This window comes from Scyliorhinus canicula, chromosome 6 (assembly GCF_902713615.1).
Source record: "Scyliorhinus canicula chromosome 6, sScyCan1.1, whole genome shotgun sequence".
NCBI classification, from domain to species: domain Eukaryota; kingdom Metazoa; phylum Chordata; class Chondrichthyes; order Carcharhiniformes; family Scyliorhinidae; genus Scyliorhinus; species Scyliorhinus canicula.
In genome coordinates, this window is record NC_052151.1 from 81,860,605 (window position 1) to 81,887,195 (window position 26,591).

Genomic DNA, 26,591 nt, shown 5'->3' on the forward strand with positions numbered 1-26,591 from the left:
GCCTTCTCCGCATCTATTGCTATCACCACCTCCGCCTCCTCTCCTTCTGAGGGCATCATAATAACATTTAGAAGCCTTCGAACATTGGCCTTGAGTTGCCTGCCCTTAACAAATCCCGTCTGGTCTTCCCCATCACCCCCGGGACACAGTCCTTGTGGCCAGTATCTTAGCCAGCAGTTTGGCATCCAGATTTAGTAGAGAAGTCGGCCTGGATGACCCGCATTGCTCCGGATCCTTCTCCCCTTTCAAGATGAATGAAATCGAGGCCTACGACATTGTTGGGGGGAGGACTCCTTCTCTCTTGCTTCGTTAAATGTGCTCACCAGCAGTGGGCTCAATATCTCTGAAAACTTCTGATAGAATTCCACCGGGTAGCCGTGAGGCCCTGGGGCCTTGCCCGCCTGCATGCCCTCCAGCCCCTTGATGATTTCCTCAATCTCAATTGTGGCTCCCAGCCCCTCCACCAGGTCCTCCTCCACCCTCAGGAACCTCAACTGATCCAGAAATTGCCTCATCCCCTCCACCTCAGCCGGGGGTTCCGCCTCATATAATGTACTATAAAAGTCCTTAAACACCTCGTCACCCCCGCTGTTCCAGGACAGTATTCTACTCTTTACTTTACCTATCTCCCTGGCCACATCTCTTTTCCTGAGCTGGTGCGCCAACATTCTGCTTGCCTTTTTCACATATTCCTAGATCGCCCTCCTTGCCTTCCTCAACTGTGCCACTGCTTTCCTTGTGGTCAACAGCCCAGACTTCACCTGTAACCTCCACCGCTCCCTCAGTAGCCCCGCGTCCGGGGCCTCCGAGTATCTCCTGTCCACCTGGAGTATCTCCTCCACTAATCTATCCCTCTCAGCCTGTTCCACCTTTTCTCTGTGGGGTATCGAGATTAATTCCCCTCTGGCGACTGCCTTGAAAGCTTCCCAGACCGTCGCTGCAGAGACCTCCCCCGTATCATTTGTGTCCAGGTAGTTCTGGATGGACTTGTTAACCCTCCCACAGTCAGCCTCGTCCGCTAGAAACCCCACATCCAGTCTCCACAGAGGGCGTTGCCCTCTCTCCACACTAACCCGTAGATCCACCTAGTGCGGGGCATGATCCGACACTGCAATTGCCGAGTACTCGGTATCCACCACCTTCGGTATTAGCGCCAAGTTCAGAACAAAATAGTCAATGCAAGAGTATAACTTATGGACATATGAAAAAAAGGAAAACTCCTTCGTCCTCAGCCGTACAAACCTCCATGGGTGTACTCCCTCCATCTGTTCCGTAAAACCTTTCAATTCCTTTGCCGCAGTCGGCCTCCTCCCTGTCCTGGATTTTGAACGGTCCAATTCCAGATCAATGACTTTGTTGAAGTCCCCTCCCATGATCAGGTTATGTGACTCTTAAGTCTGGAATCTTACCTAACACCCGCCTCATAAATTCCACGTCGTCCCAATTCGGAGCATATATGTTCACAAGTACCACTTGTACCCCTTCCAGCTTCCCACTCACCATTATGAACCTACCCCACTTGTCTGACACAATTCTCCCTGCCTCGAATGCCACTCATTTGCTGATCAAGATCGCTACCTCCCTGGACTTTGAGTCCAGTCCTGAGTGGAACACTTGGCTAACCCACCCCTTCCTCAATCTCGTCTGGTCTGTAACCTTCAGGTGTGTCTCTTGTAGCATTGCCATGTCCGCCTTCAGTTCCCTCAAATGCACAAACACGCGAGCCCTCTGGACCGGGCCATTCAGTCCTCTCACATTCCAACCCCCCTCACCCCCCTGCCAACTAGCCATCACCCTTTTTAGGCTAGCCTCGAGTTCGCGCCCTCTGCTTCCTCGAGTCCCCACTCAGGCTGTCGCCGTTCCCAACCTCCCATTTGTCCCCTAGTAACAGTTCCTCCCCTGTCAGCAAAGCAGCTCCCCCCCCCCCCCCCCCCCACCCCCACCCCACCCGTCCAGCAACAGCACTAAAAACCCAATTCCCCAATTCAAGCTCCAGCTTTTCTGTATGCAAATGTTGTCCCACACTTTGGAGAGACCTTGTCATGGTGGTAATTCCTTCACCTTAAAAATAGTACAGTCTTGAGATTAATGAGAACGACTGGCCACACAGCGGTTAGCACTGCTGCTTCACAGCGCCAGCGTCCCAGGTTCGATTCTGACCTTGGGCGACTGTGTGGAGTTTGCACGTTCTCCCCGTGCCTCCATTGTGTTTCCTCCGGGTATTGAAGTTTCCTCCCACAATCTAAAGATGTGCAGTTTAGGTGGATTGGCCGTGCTAAATTGCCCCTTCACGTCCAATGATGGTTAGGTTACTGGGATGCAGGGATAGGGTAGGGGAGTGGGCCGAGATAGGGTGCTCTTTTGGAGGGTTAGTTCAGACACGATGGTCTAAATCGCCTCCTTCTGCACTGTCGGGATTCTATGATTTTATGACTGGTGCAGGATATTACTTGGATGTATGTGGAAGTTGATTGAATGCTTAATGTTGACGTAGGTAGACAGTATGCAAATATGGAGTAGGAGGGAGAGGGAGATGACGTGCTGAGGGGGCAATACATGCGTAGGGAGAGAATCCTTTGTACAAAATGTGCTGACTGTGTTGAGACAGGCAAGTGTGAAACTCAAATGTCACTGAGGTAAAGTATGGAAGAGGCACAATGGAAGTGATCAATTATGGTCAATGCTATGGGAAGGTCTAGGAGGGAATTGCTAATGACTTTGGCTATTGCACTTTGAGTATGTTGGCAGGCTGGAAGCCAAATAGCAAAGGTGCAAACAAGGGATAATGGATGACTTGAGTGTGGCGCTAGATGGTGTAATGTTCTGTTTGACACCTTAGTTAGGAAAACTAGAGCAGTGGTTAAAGTAAGTAAGGACTTTTTGAGTAAGAACGATGACAACCGTTTTGAAGGGTAAGATTAGATCATATGGAAAGGGAGCCATTTGTAATGTTAGAGAGGATTGGGCTGAGGAAAGATAGTTGTGTGCCACAGATTTGGTCAGAGTGGTCAAGCTTGCTGAAGGAGATAGGCCTGCTGAATGCTGAGGGGAGGAGTTGCATCATGATATGAATGTATTGCTCGGATAAGGGGAAGATTGGTCAGAAGCATCAGGGTGAAAAGAGGAGGTGAAAAAGTGAATTGGAAGTGAATGGAATCTGGAAGATTCTCACACTTGGTGCCGGTCAAGAGGATGAAAAAGGATTTGGTGGAACTGGATTGTCCTTACCCTCCAGGATGATCCTAAAATTTGGCACAAAGAGATAAATTAGATCATTCAGAATGTGAACTCGCTAGATCAGGGCAGTTGTCACCAGATATGCTTTTACGTCTGCGGGTCTCAGACTTGAGAACAGTGAAGTGGCAGTTATTCCAGAGGAACACCTGGATTGGCTGAATATAATAGAATCATTGGAGAATATGAAACAAAGGAAACTTTTAACAGGTTAACAGAAGCAAGAAAAATGGCTTTACAAACTTAGCACCAAATAAACTCTTGGAAAATGTTTGAGGCTGGTCCAGTCACAATCTGCCACACGTGACACCATTGGAGGTATACCTCTCCATTCCCCTTCTACTGTCTGACAACCTAGATTTTATGCCCATTTTCTTGTGTTTTTGGGGTTTTACTTCAGCTTTTATTATTTCACTTCTTTTTCCATTTCATCCCCTCCCGCCTCCTGCCCCTGGTGTGCTACAGAAAAAAAAAGCAGAGAAATGGTTCAGTGTAAGTGTGCAAAAGTATCACAAGGCATCTATCACCTCTGCACAACCCCAACCCCCACACATGGGCGAGCACACACACGCACACACACACACACACACACACAGTCACTGCTTCATAGCTGCATTCAACCCTATCTAGAGAACCATGCGTGTGAGATTCGAGTAGGTGTGTTAGATCATATGTTGGAGCTCCAGTGGACCGTCAGTGTACTTTTTGCCTTCGCTTTTAAGATATACATTGTCAATAATCAAGCAAACCACAAAGGACCTCCAGCTCTGATCAATAAGTGTGGCCTGATTGTCATTAGAGTGCATAAACAACCATAGTCATAACACTGTGATTGGTAAGGGCAGTAACAGTGCAGTTACATCAACTCTCTGTAACAGCAAATTGGTATCTAACCTTTCAGACGTTAACTAATCAGATTAAAATAGCAGATACTGTCTGATATACCAATAACCAACCCCCAGGGAGTAATTCCGCCTGGTGGCAAAATGTTGCTCACACTCCCTCCATAGCAGTAAATGACTTCTCAGTACTCAGTGGAAAGCATTCGCTTTGAAGCTTGTTTTGTGATGCAGATGAAGTGATAAAAATGAATTAGTGTTGGAACTAGATACTGGAGTTAAATTCTGTACATCAGACAAAGGCTATTTCAGGGCTGGGTTCTTCCTTTTGAGAGATTTAATCTGAACGAAGATGAAAGTATCAAAATAATAGACTGGAATAAGCTTTAAAAAGCCGATTTTAACAAGATTGGATAGAGTTAGATAGAATATAATAGGATCCCAGGGTAAATTTCAAAGGCTATAATTTAATCACAAAGTTTAGGTGATGTCACAAGCTGCGACATTGAAGGTTTAGTGGCTTGTGAATGTTGTTTCAATCCTTCAATTAAATAAATACCATTTACCTCATTGGGGAATATTCCATTATGTTTGTTGTGCACAATTTATACATGTTTCAAAAAATTAAAAAACATTCATTTTGTTAATGTAATAACTCCAAAATTATGTTTTCTTTGCTTTTTCCAAGGGTGGAGGTGTCAATTACAAGGGGGCACAGGTTCAAGGTGAGAGGAGGGAAGTTTAAGGGAGATGTGCGGGGTACAATTTTCATGCAGAGAGTGGTGGGTGCCTGGAACGCGCTGCCAGAGGATGTGGTGGAAGTAGGCACACTAGCAACACTTAGGAGGCACCTGGATGTGTACATGAATAGGGAGAAAATAGAGGGACATGGACCGAGTAAGGGCAGAAGATTTTTTCTTTAGTTAGGGCATCATGATTGGCACAGGCCTGGAGGGCCAAGGGCCTGTTCCTGTGTTGTCCTTTTTTTTTGTTTTACTTCGTCTTTGTATCATCACCCCTCTCTCCTATTTAAAAAAAAATCTTGCCTGAGTGTTCAATGCAAGTTATTTGTTTTCCAGAATCTTAAAGAGCGCACTTACTCCACAGTCAAAGCTACCTCAACATCAACTACCATTAATAACCTGAAGCCAGGCACAGCTTACATATTCCAGATCCGAGCATTCACTACTGCTGGCTATGGGAACTACAGTCCCAGGCTGGAGGTCTTAACCCTTGAGGAGAGTACAGGTAAGAGCTGTGAAAATTGCCCTACTGTGCTTTCAGGCAAAAAGAAATATGCTCAGAGCTGGATCAGCCAGATTGAAAATCTGTAAAAGGGAAGGCTAGGGTGATTTAACCCAGACTGTACTTCATGGTCAGCAATGACAAAGGCCCAGGAGTAGATTCCCTGGGTTTATAATGACTTTATACAACTGTGAGAATCCGAGGGGAGGGGGAAGGGAAGATATTTTCATTGAGAAAGGTTAATGCACCGACTGAAATTTTTTTGTGGTAGGGCATGCCTGTGGATACTGGATGAGAACTAGATTGGGCTTGACGATAAGACTTTAGCCATGAGTTGACATTTGCTGTCAGCTTCACAAATTGATCAACCAACTCATTGTTTAATCCTCAGTTTTCAACTGGGGTCCAAGAAACCACAACCAGGTAAAGAATCCACAGCAATAAGGGAAGGCATGAAGGGTAAAAACTAACTGATGATTTATTTTTCCAAATATGCTCCTTTTGGTTTTTTTTGTTGAAAGACGGTGAATAGAATCTCATCACATAAGGTCATTTTAATCAGCTCTAATTACCTTGTCTCAGCCCTATATATTTAATAAAGCCGAGGGGAATCAGAAGAGTAGCCGTTCACTGGTGGTGGGATTCTTTGCTCCCGCTGCTGTCAATGAGCATTTTCATTGAAGCCACCCTCCTGCCACCGGGAAACATGCGGGCAGGGGTGCGCTGCCAGCGAAACCAGAGAATCCCACCGCCAGTGAACACCCAGAGAATTCTGGCCCATATTGATTGTCTTTTATGATGTATACTGATTGGTGCTGATAGCAACTTGCTGCATCATACATTATGCAACGGCAGTCTTACTATATACTGGTTATAATGTGTGGTAGAGACTGATATCACTTACGTTGGCTGTGCTTTATGACGCACATGTTATGGTGTGTAGCCTGTATTATATGACACACACTGACCTATTTTTCTGTAATCAGTGCAGTATCACTTGATTCATTTATCTTGGTCACATCATAATCACTAATATTTCAATATTGTTATGGGCTAGGGTTTAGAGAACCCCAAAGTGTATCATGGAGTTCACCTGACCCACAACTTTTAATAGATTGTGGTATGGGGAGCACATGGCCCACTCTACAGGTGTAGTACAGCAGAAATGGAAAAGTATGTTTTAAAGCAAAACAATGTTTATTCTATGAACTCAAATTAACCTTTTTAAAACATACAGCGAACATCTTAGCAACCATCAATTCAAATACAACCCCCAAAGAATACAACACTAAATCATCCTTAATAACTTCCCAAACAACATCCAGTAGACAAAAGAAACATCTTTTAACAGAAGCACATTCGGTTTACATTCACTATTGAGAACATTTATAATTCTGAATTCACCAAATGATCAAGAGGTAGTCTTTTCATGACAGAGAGAGCAACAATACACCTGCGCTGTCTGGCTTCAGCTCCAACACTGAAAACAAAACTAAAACACACTACAGCCTAAAACAAAAGTAAAAAGCTGACAGACAGCCCAGCTCCACCCACACTCTGACATCACTGATAAACACTCATTTCTTAAAGGTATATTTCTTAAACACCCATTTCTTAAAGGTACTCTCACATGACAATATGTTTCTGAGAACCACAAATAATAACTGCCAATCAAACAATAATGTATTTAACCTTTCCGCAACAGTTATTGTAAATAAAATGCCATCATAAATGAGGGAGTGATTTCAATGCTGTTTTCTCATTGGTATTTAAAACAACTTATTAACAATTGAACCAATGTGATATTCTCTTGGTACTCATTAACTTACATTTATTTCACAAATGGAGTTACATTTTACTCTTGACAGGAATGGTTTCAGAGTAGTTTAAAAGTAGAACAACTGGGTGTGCCTCAGAATTGATCCCTCTGAGTGCCTTACACCATTGAATGATATAATTTTATGCAAATTCCTTGGCTGGTTTTCTCATGCTGTGCTTTTTTTTATTACCCATTTTGAAATGGCAGGACTCTTTTGGTGATTGATTTGATGTTCATAGCAATTTCACAACTGTCCAATGAGAACAAGAAAAGGAATGGTTAAACATTGTTTAATTAAGGTTTCAAAACAAATGTAATTGATCCCTAACGAAGCTATCATTTCCCGCAGCACTATCTTTTTTCCTATGGGCACCCTTCATCTCCCACTAACATAAGTAGATTAACTCAGTAATTTTCTAATCTTGCCTCAAGCTCAACCTTCACCTGTAGTGTTGGGGTCAACCCATTTGGGATTGACACTTTCTAGGAAGACTTTAAGATTTCATTTCTCTTTTTCTAGTATTTCATTGCACTTACACATGGGCATATTATTAACTTTCCAATCAGCTTAAATTTTCTTAATTAGATAACATTGTTCTAATTGCTCTATTTATGATACGCGCAGTACTTCATTACTCCCTGACACTCATTCTTCGCCTTGCAATCAACTAAGCGAGGAACTGGGAATTTAAGCATTCAGTGTCGGTGGTGAACAGTCAGGTAGTAAGTAATCATTATGTCTGTGACTGAAGCTTTAGGCCCTCTAGCTAGATTTACACAATTAAATGGTTAGCTGGCACCTGCTGGACTGATTCGTAGGAATTATTTGGGAACTGCAGTTCGACCTAGTTTCAGTGGGGAACATCACCAAGAGACCAAGTAATCTCACTACTGCCACAATTATAAGCACATTCAAAAAAAGTGTGTATATTTTGTGAATATTACATTATTATCACTGTGTGACTGTGAAGGAAGATTTCTTTTTCTGAAAGCACTATGGAAATGGAACTATTTTCCTGCTTTCTAAATTGACTTCAGTAAGTGAATTTGCCATTAAAAAATTCAGGCCGAGATTTTCACTCCTGTGTCAAAAGTGAGAGTCTTCCGACTCGTTGGGAAGTGTTCTGGATGTTCTCATTTTCCTTCTATTCCAAAGGATGGGTTTTATCCGTGGTCGAGGCAGCCAAAGTGGCAGGTGCAGAGGTGGCCTGTGTGAAAAGTCGCATTGATGCCCCAGGACTTATAAGAAAACATATAAAATGTGCAAAACCCCTCGCCTTTCATACCCTCTCAACCCCTCAGACTCCCCATGCACCATCCATGCCATTTCATGCACCTCTACTAGCCCCAAGGCCCTTTATAGCGCCATGCCAACTAACCCAATATTCACCATTGGCAGACTTCAGGGAATTTCTATATTTATTGAAAACTCTACTACTTAAGCAAAACACTGGTTGATAAAAAATTACCACCTTTAAATTCCTTCAAGTACGTAATCCCTGTATAAGCAGGCATTTACTTCAGTATGTAGTACCTTCTGAAAACAAACATTTCTATTCATAGCCCCATTTCAATGACTTTGTAACTATAAGAAGCTGCCAATAAAACTGAAATGACAGAAACCCCCACTGTGATAGTGATAGGTTGTGAAATCAGTCATACTGCATCAATCTTATAGTTAGTTCAACAGAGAGTGTGAAATAACAAGTACCTATTTTTCTTTTAAACTGCAAAATTTAGAAAAATGTAAACATTTAGAGACCATTTAAATGCCATAACAGCTTGATATTTTCAATGTGTTTACCCACTTTTGGAGCACATTTATGTCTACTTTTAACAACTTCAAAAGATACCTTGGGCTGAATTCTCTGTCAGCGAGATCCTGCGCTTCACCGGCCGTGCAGTCACTTCCGTGGATTTCCCGACGGTGTGGGGGTGCCCACAATGGGAAACCCCATTGGCCGGCTGCCAGGAAAGAGGATCCCGCTGCCGGTGGGGGTGCAGCGCACCCGAAAACGGAGAATCCTGCCCCTTATCTTTCCAAAAGGGTACCCTAATCCCCAAAGAACTCAGGTAAGTTTAGACCTTGCTCTGAAAAGTGCAAAGACCACAAGTTGTGTTTTGGAAATCCCACCAACAAAAGTTGGATCTGCTTGAAGACAGTTGCAATTTTACATGTGCAGCTTTCTCTGTGAACCATGGATATGAAAACTACAACCCATTCACCACCCTTCCTTCCTGCTTTCAAAAATGTTGGCTTTGCCAGTGGGGTTACAAAAATCAACACCATTTTGACTAAACCAGAGACCTATCTCCATGCCAATGAATATTCAGGCCTCTACTGATGGTCAATCTAGGTCTAAATAAACAGATACCTGCTGCATAGTTGTCAAAGCCGTACAGGTCTCCAAGTTTAATAGCACAGCACATATTTTCCACATGTGAGCCACCTCCGCAGAATGGTGGTCTTTCACCACGGTCCATTTTCCTTGTTCTCCTTAATGTGATATTGTTCTGTGCCTAACAAAGACAATTCATATTTCATCCATCCAGTCCATTCAGAAAATACATATTTAAAAGGGAAATTGAATTCCAGTGGATGGATTAATGTCTTGAATTATGTTGCTTGATGTTCCTGTTATATTCCTTGTCTTGTTCTCCAAGATAGCCAGATATTTAGTGTTGACAAAGAATATAAAACTAAGAAGTTCCAATCAAAACTAATTTATTTTACACTACTTGATTAGGTTAGCGCACTTTACTGAGTAACATAATAAAATAATAGTACTGAATCTGTGATACAGTAATCAATAATCTCTCTAATTTATAAACTACCCTATAACTCAACCTCACACAACCCTTCTACTGTGAAATCTCCATCAGCTTCTCCCAGGATGCCTAGAGATGCAGCCTTTTATATGATCACTCAGTGCTGATATATATGTAGTCTCTCTTGTTAACCCTTTCCTATACTTGTACTATACATATCAATACAGTTCCTTTCCATTTACTTATGCTGGGAATGTTTATTCACTGGTCTTGATCATTTGGCCAAATTAGTCAGCACTTGATCTTTGATACTCTGCGGTTTTGATAACCCCTTTCTCTCTACACGTTAACGATAGAAGGCATAGTCCTAGCTATAGATCTTGTGTAAACTGCACTCTGCAGATCAATTTATGTTCGTTAAATCTTCAATTACAATATTTACTCTTAGTTTGTACTTCTGGCAGTCTGTAATGTGTGTTCTGACCATGGAATGAGAAACATAACAAATTGCATTGACAGGAATTAATTAAAGATAAGTGTGAGTAATTTAATAGGAGTTTTGTTCCATCCTTTGCCTGTGGATGCTAAAATATTTATGATTTAAATGGGTCAATTTGACACCTCATTATTCACTGATAGTATCAATTTTCTGCCTCTGTACATTCCTCTTAAGACATATTTGGCCATCCTCATTTTAATTTGCAAATAAGAAATTTCTTGATGACATTAATCGCAAAATTCTTGCGATATAACTGCAAGTCCATTATTCCTTTCAGTAGTAGTTAAACTGATCAGTTGAAATGCATGCTTATGCATGAGAAGATTCAAGCGGGAGGTGGAGGATACTTCAGATTTGTCAAAGACAGTGGCAGCACAGTGGCACAGTGGTTCGCACTGCTGCCTCACGGCACCGAGGACCTGGGTTCGATCCTGGCCCCGGTCACTGTCCACTTGGAGTTTGCACATTCTCCCTGTGTCTGTGTGTGGATCTCACCCCCACAACCCAAAGATGTGCAGGGTATGTGAATTGGCCAGGCTAAATTGTCCCTGAATTGGAAAAAAAAAGGATTGGATACTCTAAATTTATTTTTTTTAAAGATTGGTCAATAGATTATACATTTATTTGCAAACAGGAAGTCCTTGTTTTCTTCATCAAAGAATTAAATAACATTGCAGGTTTAAGCATTGATGCAGGACACATGTAAATTGTAAGAAATCAGATGCACACCAAAAGGGCGAATACATCACCATGAACAGATGACAGATTGGTCAACTAGAAAGTACAGAAGCTGTTCTCTTGTCCAAGAAAAGCTTCATTGATTACACTGAGTTTTGTTAATTTCTTTTGAGCTCTTGTTCATCTGGAGATTTATTTTATTCCCAATAATTTGTCACTTAGTATCATGCTGTGATCTCAGCCACCCTGATTTGAATTTTTCCTGTTCACTTCCTAGCTACAGCTGCTTCCACTGAACAGAACCCAGTTATCATCATTGCTGTGGTTGCCGTGGCAGGGACCATCATTCTGGTCTTCATGGTGTTTGGCTTCATTATTGGACGAAGGTATGGAACTAAGGAACATGCAGACGTGGGGCACACAATCGAGGGGTACGTGATAGTGGTGTGTACAATTACAGTGCATCCTATTGTGGGAGAGAAGATGATGCAATTTTATAATTGCTGGGCAGATAATGACAGCCCGCTATAAAGGCCATAAGCTTTTTCTGATCATGCTATGATAGGAGAAAGTCGAGTCAGCTAAATAGAATAATGGAGAGTCGGGACAAAGAGAGATGTTGATAGCCTTCAGTTGGTTATAAACGTAAAAATTAAACCATCAACTAACCCAGTATGCATTTTTAATTCATTCCATGGCTTTTTGTTGTATGCAATATGTAATAATTTTCTCCAATGTCTTCCCTGCAATTCACTTTCTTGGCATGGCTCTCTCTCATAGTACAACTCAAGTCTGTTATAAGACAGAAGTTTAATTTCTTCCAATGGTTCCTTCTCTCATATCTGCGCAGTTACCACAAGTGTACCTCAGGACTCCATTCTTGACTGCCTCCTCCTCATTATTATTGCCATTGAAATGTTATTCTTTGATGACATCAACTGCAAACTCAATTTCCACAAGTAATCTGACAGCATTCAGCTCTACTTCAAGGCACTATATAAATGCAAGTTTTTCTTTTTTTTTTAATGACCTTTTTGCTTCCGGCATCGACACAATAGGCTAGAAATATCATCTGGAAGAGTTGAAGTTTTCCTCAGCTCAATTTTGATGCAGTAGAACCCACTCGCCTCAGCTGCCACCAACACTACCTGCCACTGGCCTCAGCTCCAACATCTCTAAAACCTCCTGTCTTGGCACTCTTCCGCTTTCTTTAAATTGCCTCCTAAAAACCTTTCTGTTCCTCCATGCTTTTGGCCCTAAACTACTGTTTCCCTTTTTCTCCTGCTTGATGTTCATCTTTCTTCCACCGTGTGAAGCATTCTGAGATGTTTTCCTTACGTGAGGAGAGCGATAGAAATGTAAGTTGTTGTTGTACCTTTTTTTTTTCTTGTTTATGGTAATTGTCTTGCACTGTACCTTTGCAGGAGGGAGACTGTTAATAATGCAGAAAAGTGACTGGATGGTAGAAAGGCACAGACAAAGATGTTGTATGTCAGAAATACTACCTTTGAAAAATACCATCTGCCTTTTCTAATATGCCACTATTTACCCTACGGGCGCACTGGGTAGATGTAGCATTTTATTAAGCTGGAAATTATGCAATACTGTAAGAACTCCTAACATTTCTAACCTTTGCATTATTGACTCCATTAAGATAAACAGAGTGAAGATTTAGACATTAATGCTGAACTATTCGCACTTACCACATATATGAAATTGCGCAGTGTTATTACTAGTTCATAAAATGATATATTTAACCTACAAACTTGCAAAATTCAAGATTTGTTTATTGCCAAGTTTAGATTATTTTTCTCTGTGATTTTGTGACTTGAGCCCAGGTGTCCCAGGTTTGTTTCTTTGCCTGCTTCACCCTATTGTACAGTATAATTCCATGAGATAACACATAATGAAGCAACACAAACTTACTTTTATAAATCAGAAAGTTTAAATCTTGCCATTGCCTTTACACGACCACCCCATATAGTGCTAATATGCCAACTATAGTGCACGTACAAACACAGAACTCCCACGCTGCACAACAGCATACATTGCAGGCAGAAAATATCCTGACTTTACAATGGCTCAGATCATGGTACAAGTATCAGATCGTACAGTATTACATAACAGTCTGCAAGACAGAACAATACACAAAATATCTGACAAATTGCACAGGTGAAGTTAATCTTTATTAGAGTATAACATGGACGGAGCAAAACAAATGTGCCTGAATTTCTTTTTCATTGACTTCAATATAGAGACAAATTGGACAAAGTATACAATAGACAGTTGATCTGTTACCGACAGTTTGCATTCCCGCCTAAGTTGAATTTCACACCAGAATATCCATACTACGTATGTAGTACAAAATATCAATATTTTACAATAGAGTACACGCAGGCATGGAATATTTAGTCTCCAGTACAAAATATGCATGAAGATGAACAAAAACAATGGTGTAATATAGACTTGCGCATTAATAAACATTATTAAGGACAGAGATTCCATGTCCAAGAACGATTGAATAATTAGTGCACACTGGATGCTGGATCCGAGAATCTTATGCAGATGAGTAACTTGATCTATCAGTCCTGCAGCAAGTTCTCGCCTCTATATATTCAGCAACTAAAGGTGATGTATATCAAAGATGTATTAATGTTAATGAATTGTCTCATTTTCTTATTCAGACACTGTGGCTACAGCAAAGCTGAGCAGGAAGGGGATGAAGAGCTCTATTTTCACTGTAAGTATGCCAACTAACCCTTCAGCTCTCAGAAGCACCTGGGCCAACTTTTTTCCAAATGTTTTTCATTCTCTGCAGCTCTTGCTTGCAGAATTATGTTTTGTCCTTCCTTTCTCCCACTTTAAACTTTGCCACGGCTAAAAATGGCAGTCGCATAATCTAGAAACAAGACTCCGAATGAGTTATGGGGCTCGTTTAGCACACTTGGCTAAATCGCTGGCTTTTAAAGCAGACCAAGGCAGGCCAGCAGCACGGTTCAATTCCCGTACCAGCCTCCCCGAACAGGCGCCGGAATGTGGTGACTAGGGGCTTTTCACAGTAACTTCATTGAAGCCTACTCGTGACAATAAGCGATTTTCATTTCATTATGTGCTATGCTTCTTGCTTTGTTTTTATTGTTTATCCTGCATCATTCCCCCAAGGCCCAAACCAAAGAAACTATTAAATTGAAATTGCTGCAGTCAATTTAAAAGGTATGCAAAATGTAGACATGCGGCCATAAAGAATGCAATAATTAATGGTTTTATTTTATGTACAAATTTTTAACAGCTTGTGCTGAGTAGCTGATTACTTTCAATACGTTGGCAGCACTGCTGCCAAACATTTAAAGTTATGTAGTTCCAGAAATCTGTACAGACAGGAAATGCTAGAGATGAACAAGACATCCAGCAGCACTTTCATAGACATTCCATGGACAGATCCTCCATTGGAACTGGTGAAGTGTCTACACCAAGGCCTGCTTGTTCCCTGAAACAGATGCTGCAGGACCTGCTGTGCATTTTCAACATTTCTGTTTTTACTTCAGATTCCAAGCATTTACAAATTGTTCCTTTCATTTATATTGTATAAAATCTGGGAGGAGAATTTCAATTGGTGTTGCAGTTACCTCCTGCTGTTACCTCCAAATATTGTGTGACAGTCTGCTGCAGCCATCCAATGCTGAAACAGCCTTGATGGTCCAGGTGAATTTTAGTCATCCAGCGCCTGCTTGAAATAGCTGTTTTGTTATTCATAAAATCTTGAGTGCAGAAGGAGGCCATTTGGCCCATCGATTCTGCACTGACCCTCTGAAAGAGCAACCTCTCTAGACCCGTTCCCCCACCCTATCTCTGTAATCCCATCTATCATTCACACCTTTGGACACTAAGGGGCAATTTAATGTGGCTAATCCACCTAACCTGTACATCTTTGGACTGTGGGAGGAAACCGGAGCACCTGGAGGAAACCCACACAGACATGGAGAGAATATGCAAACTCCACACTGTGTGTCACCTGAGGGTAAAATCAAACCAGGATCCCTGACGCTGTGAAGTAGCCTGCTATCCACCGTGCCACCCACTTAAATGTTACCTAAATATGTAATCAAAGCTCTGGGCTGGATGGAGGGTCCCCAAAGCAACTCAGCGCAAATTCCTCCTTTAATGTTCCACCTGGTTATATCAGGCATTGAAGGGTCAAACCACCACTTAAAGAGCGCAGGAAATTTTCAAGAATTGATTTCATGAATCCAGGAGAAGAAAGAATGTTCTTCATCATCCCACAAAATATTCCAGCGTATTACCAGATGTTTAAAATAACACGCTGCCCCACATTGCTGTTAGGATGGGAGTTCCAAAATTTTGACCCAGCAACAGTGAAGAAATGGCAATATATTTCCAAGCCAGGATGGTGAGTGGCTTGATGGGGTATGTACAGGTGTTGGTGCTCACATGTGTCTGCTGCTCTTGTCCATCTATATCAGGGGTGGGCAAACTACGGCCCGCGGGCCGCATACGGCCCGCCAAAGGTCTTTATGCGGCCCACCAAGATCAAGTCATAAAAAAAATTGTTTTTAATTTTAAGGTTAATGGGGGGGGGGGGGGGGGGGGCTGTTGGGTTACTGGTATAGGGTGGATACGTTGACTTGAGTAGGGTGATCATTGCTCGGCACAACATGTGTTTCATGTGAAGTTTCTATTTTAAAATATTAATTAATAAAAATTAATTGCTTTTTTTTTTCTTTAAAAACCTTTTATTTTGACTATTTTAAATATTAATTATTTTACTTCATATACTATGCGGCCCTTTAAAATTGTGAATTTCGGAATGTGGCCCTTGCACGGAACAGTTTGCCCACCCCTGATCTATATGGTAGTGTTTGTGGGCTTGGAAGGTGCAGTTTAAGGATCCCTGGTGATTCCTTCAGTGCATCTTGTAGATGGTACACACCGCTGCCACTGTGTGTCGGTGATGGAGGAAGGAAATATTAATGGAAGGAGTGCCAATCGAACAGGCTACTTTGACCTGGATGGTGTCAAGCTTCTGTGTTGTCGGAGCTGCACTCATTCAGGCAAGTGAAGAGTATCCCATTACGTTCCTGACTTGTGCCTTGTATATATGTTGGCAGGCTTTGGGGAGTCAGGAGGTGAGTTACTTGCCACAGCTTTTGACCTGCTCTGATAGCAACAGTACTTATTTGGCTAGTCCAGTTCAGTTTCTGATCAATGGTAACCCCCAGGATGTTGATAGTGGGGGATTCAGCAATGGTGATGTCGTTTGTGTCATGGGGTGATAATTAGATTCTCTCTTGTTGGAGATGGTCATTGCCTGGCACTTGGGTGGTGTGAATGTTATTTGCCACTTGCCAGCCCAAGCCTGGATATTGTCCAGATCTTGTAGCATTTGGATAAGGGCTGCTTTAGTATCTGAGGAGTTGTGAATGATGCTGAACATTGCACAATAATTGATGACCATACCCACTTCTGACCTTATGATGGAAGGAACGTCATAGATGAAGCAGCTGAAGTTGGTTGGGCCCAGGGCACCACAGCTGGGAACTCCTGCATTGATCCTGAAGCTGAGATAATTGACCTTCAGCAACCAAATTATGTTTCCAATCAGTGGAGAGTTATCCCCCTGATTCCCATTGAATTTTCAATGCTGCATTCCCATTTTAGCTATGAGGAGAGGTTGAATAAACTTAGTTTGTTCTCACTGGAATGCAGGAGGTTAAGGGGCGACCTGATAGAGGTCTACAAAATTATGAGGAGCATAGACAGAGTGGATAGTCAGAGACTTTTTCCCAGGGTAGAGAGGTCAATTACTAGGGGGCATAGGTTTAAGGTGCGAGGGGCAAGGTTTCGAGGAGATGTACGAGGTACGTTTTTTACACAGAGGGTAGTAGATGCCTGGAACTGCCGGAGGAGATGGTGGAGGCAGGGGCGATAGTGATGTTTAAGGGGCACCTTGATAAATACATGAAATGGATGGGAATAAAGGGATACAGACCCCGGAAGTGTAGAAGAATTTAGTTTAGACGGGCAGCATGGTCGGCGCAGGCTTGGAGGGCCGAAGGGCCTGTTCCTGTGCTGTACTTGTCTTTGTTCTTTGAGTCCAGTTTTTGCGAGGGCTCCTTGATTCTATACTCAGTCAAATGCTGCTTTGTTGTCAAGGACAGTCACTCTCACCTCACATCTGGCATTCAACTCTTTGTCGATGTTTGAACCCAGGCTGTAATGAAGTCATGAGCTGAGTAGCCCTGGCAGAACTCAAACTGTCTGTCAGTGAGCAGGTTATGCTGAGCATGGGTAACTTGATGACACTGTCTTTGACCCCTTCCATCACTTTACTGATAATCAAGAGTAGACTGATAGGGATTTAATTCGCCAGGTTGGATTTGACCTGTTTTTTATGTACAGGGCATGCCTGGACAATTTTTCACATTGCCAGGTAGATATCAGTGTTGTAGCTATACTAGAAAAGCTTGGCTAGGGGTGCAGCAATTCCATTCTGCAGCATGCGTCTTCAGGACACTAATATTGTCAGGGTCCATAGCTTTTGCAGTATCCAGTGCCTTCAGCCATTCCTTGATATCGTGTGGAGTGAATCACATTGCCTGAATACTGGCATCTGTGAAGCTGGGGAATTCTGAAGGAGACCAAGATAGACATCCACTTGGCACCTCTGGCTGAAGATTATTGCAAATGAAGATGGGATATTTGTGGAGCCTCCTCCTCCAGTGAGTTGCTTAATTGTCTAACACTAATCATGGCTGAATGGACTCTAGCATGTGGCCAAAACTCTGGTACCTGGGCATGAAATGGCAGAGTCCCCAGTCAGAATAGCAAGAATAAGGAAATTGAGATATTACCTTAGTCAAGGTTCTATCGAAACAAGTATAGCTTCCTCAAAAAGTCTGGAAGGCAGTACTGGCCGAGGCTTAGATTATCTCGGGAATTGTTCAGGGAAGTTTGTTGGCAACTTCACACCTCAAACAACAGGTGCCGAAGCCCTGCCATTTGCGGTGAAAGTTACCGTGGCCCTCAACTTTAATGTAGCCGGATCCTTCCAGGGCTCAGCTGCAGACCTCTGCAGTAAGGATCCCAATGCCGAGCACTGGGGAATACCACTTGAAATAACTTTACATTCGCAAGGGGATCATCCATTGACCATTACTCTCTATTTCCTGTTACTAAGCAAACTTTTTATCTAGTTTGCCACATTACCCTGTACCCATGGGTTTTACTTTTTTGATCAATCTGCCATGTGGGACCTTGTCAAACACCTTGCTAAAATCCATCTACAAACATCCTCTGCATGACCTTCATCAACCCTTCTTGTCACTTCCTCAAACTGTTCAATCAAATTTGTGAGGCAAGACCTTTCTTTAACAAATCCATGCTGACCATTTCAAAATAGTCTCCCCCTTTCTATGTGACAGTCAATCCTATCTCTCAGGATTGATTCTACTAATATGCCCACCACTGATGTAAGACTAACTGGCCTATAATTGTTTGGCATCTCCTTTGATCCCTTCTTAAACAGTGGGACCACGTTTGCATTTCTCCAGTTCTCCGGTACCTCCCCTGTATCTAGTGAGGATTGGAAATCAATTCTCCGAGCATCTGCTACCTCCTCCCTGACGTCCTTCAGGAGCCTCGGAAACAATCCATCTGTTCTTGACGACTTATCAGCTTTCAAGGACTCCAGCTCTTCGAGTACTTGTTCTCTCTTTATGATCATCCATCCAATATCTCACAACTGGAATTTTTTCTTTAACCATTAGTGCTAGTCCCCCTTCTTTTTTATCTCTCATTCTATTGGGTCCGAAGATGCTATAACCAGGGATATTGAGCTAAAGGAGTTTTGGCCCTCCTTTAGCCAGGTTTCCATTATAGCAATGACATCCTGCTGCCATGTGTCTAACTGTGCCCTTAAGTCATCTACCTTGTTTGTAACACTCTTTGCATTGAAGTACAAACAATTTAACCCCACCATTTTCCCTTGCTTCTCCTATAATTCCAAGCCTATCACTACATCTTCGACATCACTACCTAATGTTCCACCTCCATTTTACTGATATGAATCTGATCTATCTGAGCCTATTCCTGGGGTCCCATCGCACTGCTACAGTAGTTTAAATACTTCCAAACAGAACTAGCAAAAGCCCCTGCAAGGACATGGTTCCAGCTCTGCCTGGGTGCAACCTGTCTGCTTTGTAGAGCTCCCACCTTCCCCAGAACCAGTCCCAGTCCCTCAAGAATCTGAATCCCTCCCGGTTACACCATCTCTTCAGCCGCGTTCTCATTTGGTCTATCCGCTTATTCCTGCTCTTGCCAGTGCTTGGAACTGGGAGTAATCCTGGGATTACTACATTTGAAGTCCTTCATCTTAATTTATCTCCTAATTTCCTGTACTCGGCATTCCTCGTCTCTTAGTTTCCCTATGTTGTTGGTACCAATGTGTACCACAACTACTGGCTGTTCACTTTCCCCCCACAGAATACCTTGCAGATGCTCCATGACAATCCGGAAACCTAGCACCAGGGAGGCAACATACCATCCTTGATTCATATTTGCAGCCACAGAAGCATCTTTCTGTCTGTGCCTCTAACTATTGAATCCCATATCAATATAGCCCTGACACTCATTTTCCGCCCACCCATTTGAGCCGAAGAGCTATCCACGGTGCTGTGAACATAGCTGCTGCCGCTTTCCCCTGAGAGGCTACTCCCCCACCCCGATAGTATCCAAAGCGACATATCTGTTCAAGAGGAGGATGACTTTCCTGAGTCTGTTACTGTTCCTGATGGTCACCCATTCCATTTCTGCCTGTGAAATTTTCACCTGCGGTGTGATCACCTCGCTAAATATGCTCTCCATAACGTGCTCAGCATCCCAGATGTTCCACTTACAGCTCCAGTTCCAAAATCCAGTTAGCTATAGGTTTCACTTGAACACACCCCCTGCAGACATGGTCATCAGGGATGCTGGAAGCATGCCTCATTTCCCACATTCTGCAGGAGGAGCATATTGGGTCTGAGGTCTCCTGCCATGACAACCCTCTCGATTAAGCTATTTACTCCCTTAAAATAAATTATTTACATTAGTTAGGAACCTTGTTTCTTTCCAAACACTTCTATTATAATTTTACAGTACTATTCCATACACCATTTTTTTAGACCCGACCTTAGTATTAAACAATGAATTATTTTAATAAATTGAAAATATTCACCAGGAATTACCCACTACCCCGACAATGAAAATTCACCCCTTTGTCTCCAATATCTCCACTCACATTAATACCTCCTATTGTAATTTGCAGGCTTACATCTTATTATTTCCAAAGTAGACATTTTGGGCGCGATTCTCCGCTCCCCACGCTGGGTGGGAGAATCGCGGGAGGGCCGGGTGACTCATGACACGCCCCAATGGCGCCCCCCCCCCCCCCGCGATTCTCCCCCCCCCCCCCCCCCCCCCCGCTCGGAAGAATCGCTGCTCACCGTTTTTCATGGCGACCGACGATTTTCCGACCCGGATGGGCCGAGCGGCCTGCCATTCGCGACCGGTTCACGATGGCGGCAACCACACCTAGTTGCTGCCGTCGTGAACATGGCGCTAAAAGCTGGTTTGAAGCTTGTGGGGGGTGGAGAGGGGAGTGAGCACCACGACCGTGCTCGGGAGGGGATTGGCCCGCGATCGGTGCCCTCCAATCGTTGGGCCGGGGTCTCAAAGGGACGCACTATTTCCCCTCCGCCGCCCCGCAAGATCAAGCCACCACGTCTTGCGGGACAGCGGAGGGGAAGACGGCAACTGCGCATGCGCGGGTTGGAGCCTTCAGCCGTTGTGACGTCAGCTGCGCATGCGCGGGTTGGAGCCGGCCAACCTGCGCATGCACGGCTGAATAATTTTGTTTTATTCATTCATGGGATGTGGGCGTCACTGGCTGGGCCAGCATTTATTGCCCATCCCTGAGGGCATTTAAAAGTAAACCATAGTATTGGCACATATAAGGCTGTATGTACAGTGTGTGTATGTGTGTGTATGTGCTTGCATGCTTGTATCAGTACATGTGTATATAATGTCAATCATTGTTGGAATTTATTCACTACTTGTTCATTTTAAAGTGCATCACTCACCAGCAGCAAAACCTCACGAAAGCAACTCGTGTACTGATGGCCAAGATTCAGACCCCACAGTCCATCAGTCATCAGTTTGGAAACTTTGGCTGTATTTCACTTGAATTTTTCCTGCATTAACCTCAGCCGAATGTCTCCATGGCTAGCCCACAATGCTAACTGCCTAAAGCAAATCATTAATTAAGCAAGACGCGCTGTTATGTCCAAGGCTGGGTTGCTTTGAGGTTAGGTGGCAGCGATGAGGGTGTGTGGAAAAAGTCTCTCCAAAGCCTAGGTGTGCACTTCTGACTAGCACAGACAGATAAACATATGGGCATCTTATAAATCTGACTGCATTTGCAAACATTTCCTGTTCAGCAAATTGACAACAGATATATTAATAGGTTTCACTTTATGACCCAATTTATCATGCATATTGCCAAACAGCTTGGGATAAGCCATTCATATTCAATTATGGGACAACTTGAATAGACAAAACAATTATAAGTGTGAACAGGGATAATCAGTTGGTATTAATCCACTGTAATTCTGAAAACTAGGAAATGCCTAAAACAAAAATTGATTTTTAACTGTGTCATAAATCTCAGGTAGTTGGATCGTAATATGTGGCAATAAGAGTTTGAGTTAATCCTGTTGCAATAATACAAATTAACACATCTAACTACTGCAGTGCCTCTGGTACTAAAGTAGTTAACAAAAGTTGCAGTGGATCGCTTGCCAGGCTTTTCATGTCTGTTTTTTATTAAATCCCAGAAACATTCCAAACCCAGTGCCAATTTCTGCAATTATCACAATATCAGAATAACCTGTATATCTTTGGACACTAAGGGGCAATCCTAGCATGTCCACTCCATCTAACCTGCACATCGTTGGAACCAAGCTGGAACTGAACTGGAGGGCAGTAGAATGGCAGAGTGGTGACAGGTTTAGATAAAGGATCTGGATCGGCGCAGGCTGGGAGTGCCGAAGGGCCTGTTCCTGTGCTGTAATTTTCTTTGTTCTTTGTTCACTACAGCCTCACAGCATTGACGACCCGGATTCGATTCTGGTCTTGCGTGGCTATCTGTGCAGAGTTTGTATGTTCTCCCCATGTCTGTGTGGGTTTCCTCAGGGTGCTACAGTTTCCTCCTATAATCTGCTCGGTGTGCAGGTTAGATGGTTTGGCCATTTTAAAATTGCCCCTTAGTGTCAAAGATGTGTAGGTTAGGTGAATTGAACATGAGCAGCGTTATGGGGATGGGGCAGGAAGTGAGCCTAGATAGAGCTTTCTTTTGGAGGTCAGTGCAGACTTGATGGGCTGAATGGCCTCCTTTTGCACTGTAGGGATTCTATGGAATCTGTGGCAGGGTGACCATGGGACTTTCCTGGTGTCTCTGCTGTAGCCACTCGTGCATTGCTTTACTGAGCTACAGGTGTAGTATCCTTCATTCTCCATCATGAATAAATGTTGATTTTGTTTCAGATTTTCAGGTCTTGTAATTTTCAATTAGATGGAGTTTAATTTGAGGCATTCAATCACTCTCCGTACTCTTCCGGAGTGGAACAGTGCACTAGCTCCAGCTGCCAACTGTTCATTTATTCTCTCTAGAACAGTAGCATGAACGTTCACGACATGCTTTTAAAATAGGCTGGAGGAAAAAGATGAACATGACTGCTAAAAGTCCTTTGGCCATTTAACCTGAACATGAAGAAATCTTGATTCATAGAAATGCTGCCAAGAAACTGAGAGAAGCGATAAAATTAGACAAAAATGTGAATGCTGGAAATCTGAAACGCAGGTTCTAGTTTGTGATCCTTATCAAAACCAAAAAGAAAGATAAGCAAATTCCTCTGTCAACCATAAATTGAGGGTCATGCACAGAGATGTCTCAATTGCTATTACTAAATGGAAAACTGCTAGATGATTTGCAATGGCCATCCTGGTCATGTTTCCTGTTTTCACTTCTGTTGAAAGGTTATACTAACTTGTTTTTTCCAAAGGATGACGGACCTGCTGCATATTTCCAGGAATATCTGTGCAAGCATTTATATTGCCCAAGATGAAGTGGCCTTAGTTTCGCTGATGCATCATCAGTGCAAAGCCTAATGTTCCCATTCAGCCATTTTCCCTGGGTCAAACCTGAGTTTTGATTTTGTCTTATGTTACTGGTAAACAGCTTAAAACAGCAGTACTGCGGCTATTAAAAAATAAATCCAACAACTTTAATTAGATGGCAGTTTAGAAATCATGACTTTTTGTTTTAAACTCAGTTTAGATCGAAGAATATGGCCAGGAAGCATCTCCAACTGACACAAATCCTCAGGTTACTGCTGATGCAGCCAGTCAGTAAATCTGATTTTAGTGCATTGTTTACAGGATCACTTTTCAGTCATTCCTTGCCACAAAATGGACTGAATCAGCGCAGATCGAAAGATATGTGCAGTGATGTTCCCATGCATGCACGTAGTAATTCATCATAATCAATCTTCCCTCACTTTACTACAGTTAAATTACCAGGTTCAAGAACGTACATCGATCCAGAAACCTACGAGGACCCTAACCGTGCTGTCCATCAATTTGCCAAGGAATTAGATGCTTCCTGCATTAAGATTGAAAGAGTGATTGGAGCAGGTGAGTCTGTTACTGGCGAGTTATTGAACTATTCCGCTTAAGTAATATTGAAAGCCATCTATCTCGGGTGACACCACTTTGCCCCAGAGAATGAGAGGCCAGTAAAATATTTTCCATTCTTTTGGCATTTGAACTATGATTTAACAGATCTCAAAAGGTGAGATGAAGGTCTGGCCTCCTAAGTGTGTACCTTACACGAATTCTAGTGTGAATTATAAAAAACAAATTAGAGTGGGAGAAAAACCACGAGGCCTAACAAGCCCATTTCTTTGTCAGATCTTAATTGCACCTTCTTTTGCTACAACACCTTAATTTTCCGAAAGCACGTCTAATTTGTTATTCCTTGAACCCATTTATACTGTGCACCTCGGTGGTCTTTTCAAGTAATTTTTATTCCACAACTCTAGAGTGAAAACATTACATTACACATGACTTTCATTTCTTTATCCTACTTTCCTGCTGAAGCATAAACTGGGATTGCTATAATTGTTATTGGTCCAGATTCCCCATAATAAATGTTATGCCAAACCTCCAGAGAATCTCAAAGTATTGAAACTTGTTGGTCAAAAGGTAAAAAGGTGCAGATTTTTCCCAGCTCTGTAGAGAGAGGTAGTGGGGGCTAGGAAAAAAGCAGGGAGCTGCTTCAAGACTGAGTATGTTTCCCATAGCTGGGTCATGGATGGGCTGCCTGCTCCATAAACAAATGAGCAAATGAGGGCTAAATAGCTGGCTTGCAGTGAGAACAATGCCAGCAGTGCGGGTTCGATTCCCGTAATGGCGTCCCCGAACAGGCGCCAAAATGTGGTGACTAAGGGCTTTTCACAGTAACTTCATTGAAGCCTACTTGTGAGCATTGTTATTATCATTATCAATTTAAATAGTTAAGATACCAATTAGGGTGATTATTCGAGTGCACCAGGATTCTGCTGGCAGCTGAACAGGCCACTCTGCTACCGTAAGTGTAAGCTGCCAGCTCAATGGAGGCAGCCTCTCCTGTGGCAAGCTGGAGGTACATCAGAGACAGGGGCTATATGCCTGATTGTCAGAGCCATAGGAAGGAAAGTCCACCCCTGCCAGCCTAATGTTACTCCCAGAGGGCTTTCTCCTTAGTCCCTCTGATTGGGCTGATGGCATCAAGAGCCTGCCTGGCGGCGAGTGTGGAGGTGGCCAATAGGAGGCGGCCTCCAGGGAGATTTTGGGTCAGTCTCGCTGCTGGCACATTTGACCCAAAACTCCCATTTGATCCTGATGTTGGAATCCTAGTGAACACGGGAATATCCTGCCCAAAATCTCCCAAAAACAGAATTTTGCTATGGCTGGAATAGAATCATATTCATGTCATTGCCCAGCACATGGGGACAATGTTTTGTTTTTAAATATCCAGGACAAAGTCCCTACCAAAGGATAGATGTGGCCATTTATTTTACTGTTAGCAGGAATTGTGAATTCAGGTTTAACATGTCTGATTTCCATTGTGAGAACATTAAATATGTAAATAAATAAATTATTATTATTTACCCTCCAGAGGGATGTTAGCCAAAGTCAACCCATGGCTATCTGGGGATGACATGTTTCTCACCTGAAAACACAGCTGACCCACAGTTCACAGTCGGGAAGATGTTAAGCATTTCAGCTTCTCCATTGAAGCCCAAGACATGCCACACAAGTGGACAAACAGTGCCCTGTGTTCATTTGCACCAACGCAGAAGGAAGAAACAGTTTTATTTCCATGTTCTACTGTTTTTTTCCTTCTGGGAAACTTTTGTGCGGCCTAAACAATGAACTTTAACCAGCCTTTGGCAGTCCCTTTAAATGACAACCGAAGACATTTCTTTTGAGACCATGAGCAGCAAAGTAGCTGCTTCTGGGGCAATTAAATAAAATAACAACTGCCCACTGCCTCGGAGTGCCAGCCTCCATCAGTATTTTGCCCATGGCAAGGGGAGGTTCATGCCACGCAGAAGCCCAACATTAGCTGTGGAGGCTGGTGCTGGACAAGGCAGGGCAAACTCCTCTGTAGGCCCTCTGGGTCCAGCAGATACAAGCCCCTCAAGGTCATTCACCCCCTAGGGCGGCATGGTGGCACAGTGGTTAGCATTGCTGCCTACGGCGCTGAGGACCCGGGTTCGAATCCCGGCCCTGGGTCACTGTCCGTGAGGAGTTTGCACATTCTCCCCGTGTCTGCGTGGGTTTCACCCCCACAACCCAAAGATGTGCAGAGTAGGTGGATTGGCCACGCTAAATTGCCCCTTAATTGGAAAAAATAATTGGGTACTCTAAATTTATAAAAAAAAGAAAAAAAAAAAAAAAAAAAAAAAGGTCATTCACCCCTTTAACCAGCCCCCCCCCCCCCCCCCCCCCCCAGCCTCCATGCCCCTTCACCATCTTTAGCTAGGCTCCATGTGGGACTGCTTGTAGCCGCAGCAGCGGCCTCCACTTCTAGCTGGCACAGCTGGGACTACAGAGCTAGTGGCCACTCGATTGGCTGGCAGCTCACTGAGGTGGAACTTCCTCCCAAGATAGGCATAGACGTCTTGCCTTAAAGCAATTAATGCTGCTCGTAGCGTTAAATTACTGTGAGGCAGCCGCTGAGATCATAGAATTTACAGGACAGAAGGAGGCCATTCGGCCCATCGAGTCTGCACCGGCCCTTGAAAAGAGCACCCACCAAAGCCCAAACCTCCACCGTATCCCCGTAACCAAGTAATCCAAACTTTTTGGACACTAAGGGCAATTTAGCATGGCCAATCCACTTAACCTG

General features: G+C 43.2%; 1 protein-coding gene across 6 annotated transcripts in view; it reads left to right on the plus strand.

Moving 5' to 3' along the window:
• Positions 1-26,591, plus strand: part of epha7 (eph receptor A7) — a 307,453-nt gene that overhangs the window by 244,806 nt on the left and 36,056 nt on the right. The window contains exons 7-11 of one of the 6 annotated variants that reach the window (XM_038799579.1): positions 5,153-5,321; positions 11,361-11,514; positions 12,400-12,441; positions 13,768-13,823; positions 23,717-23,830. In XM_038799579.1, coding sequence (XP_038655507.1) covers positions 5,153-5,321; positions 11,361-11,514; positions 12,400-12,441; positions 13,768-13,823; positions 23,717-23,830 — 535 coding nt within the window. Of the gene's footprint in view, positions 1-5,152; positions 5,322-11,360; positions 11,515-12,399; positions 12,442-13,767; positions 13,824-23,704; positions 23,831-26,591 lie in introns of all 6 variants that reach the window. The other 5 variants (XM_038799582.1, XM_038799578.1, XM_038799580.1 and 2 more) reach the window with 5 other exon arrangements.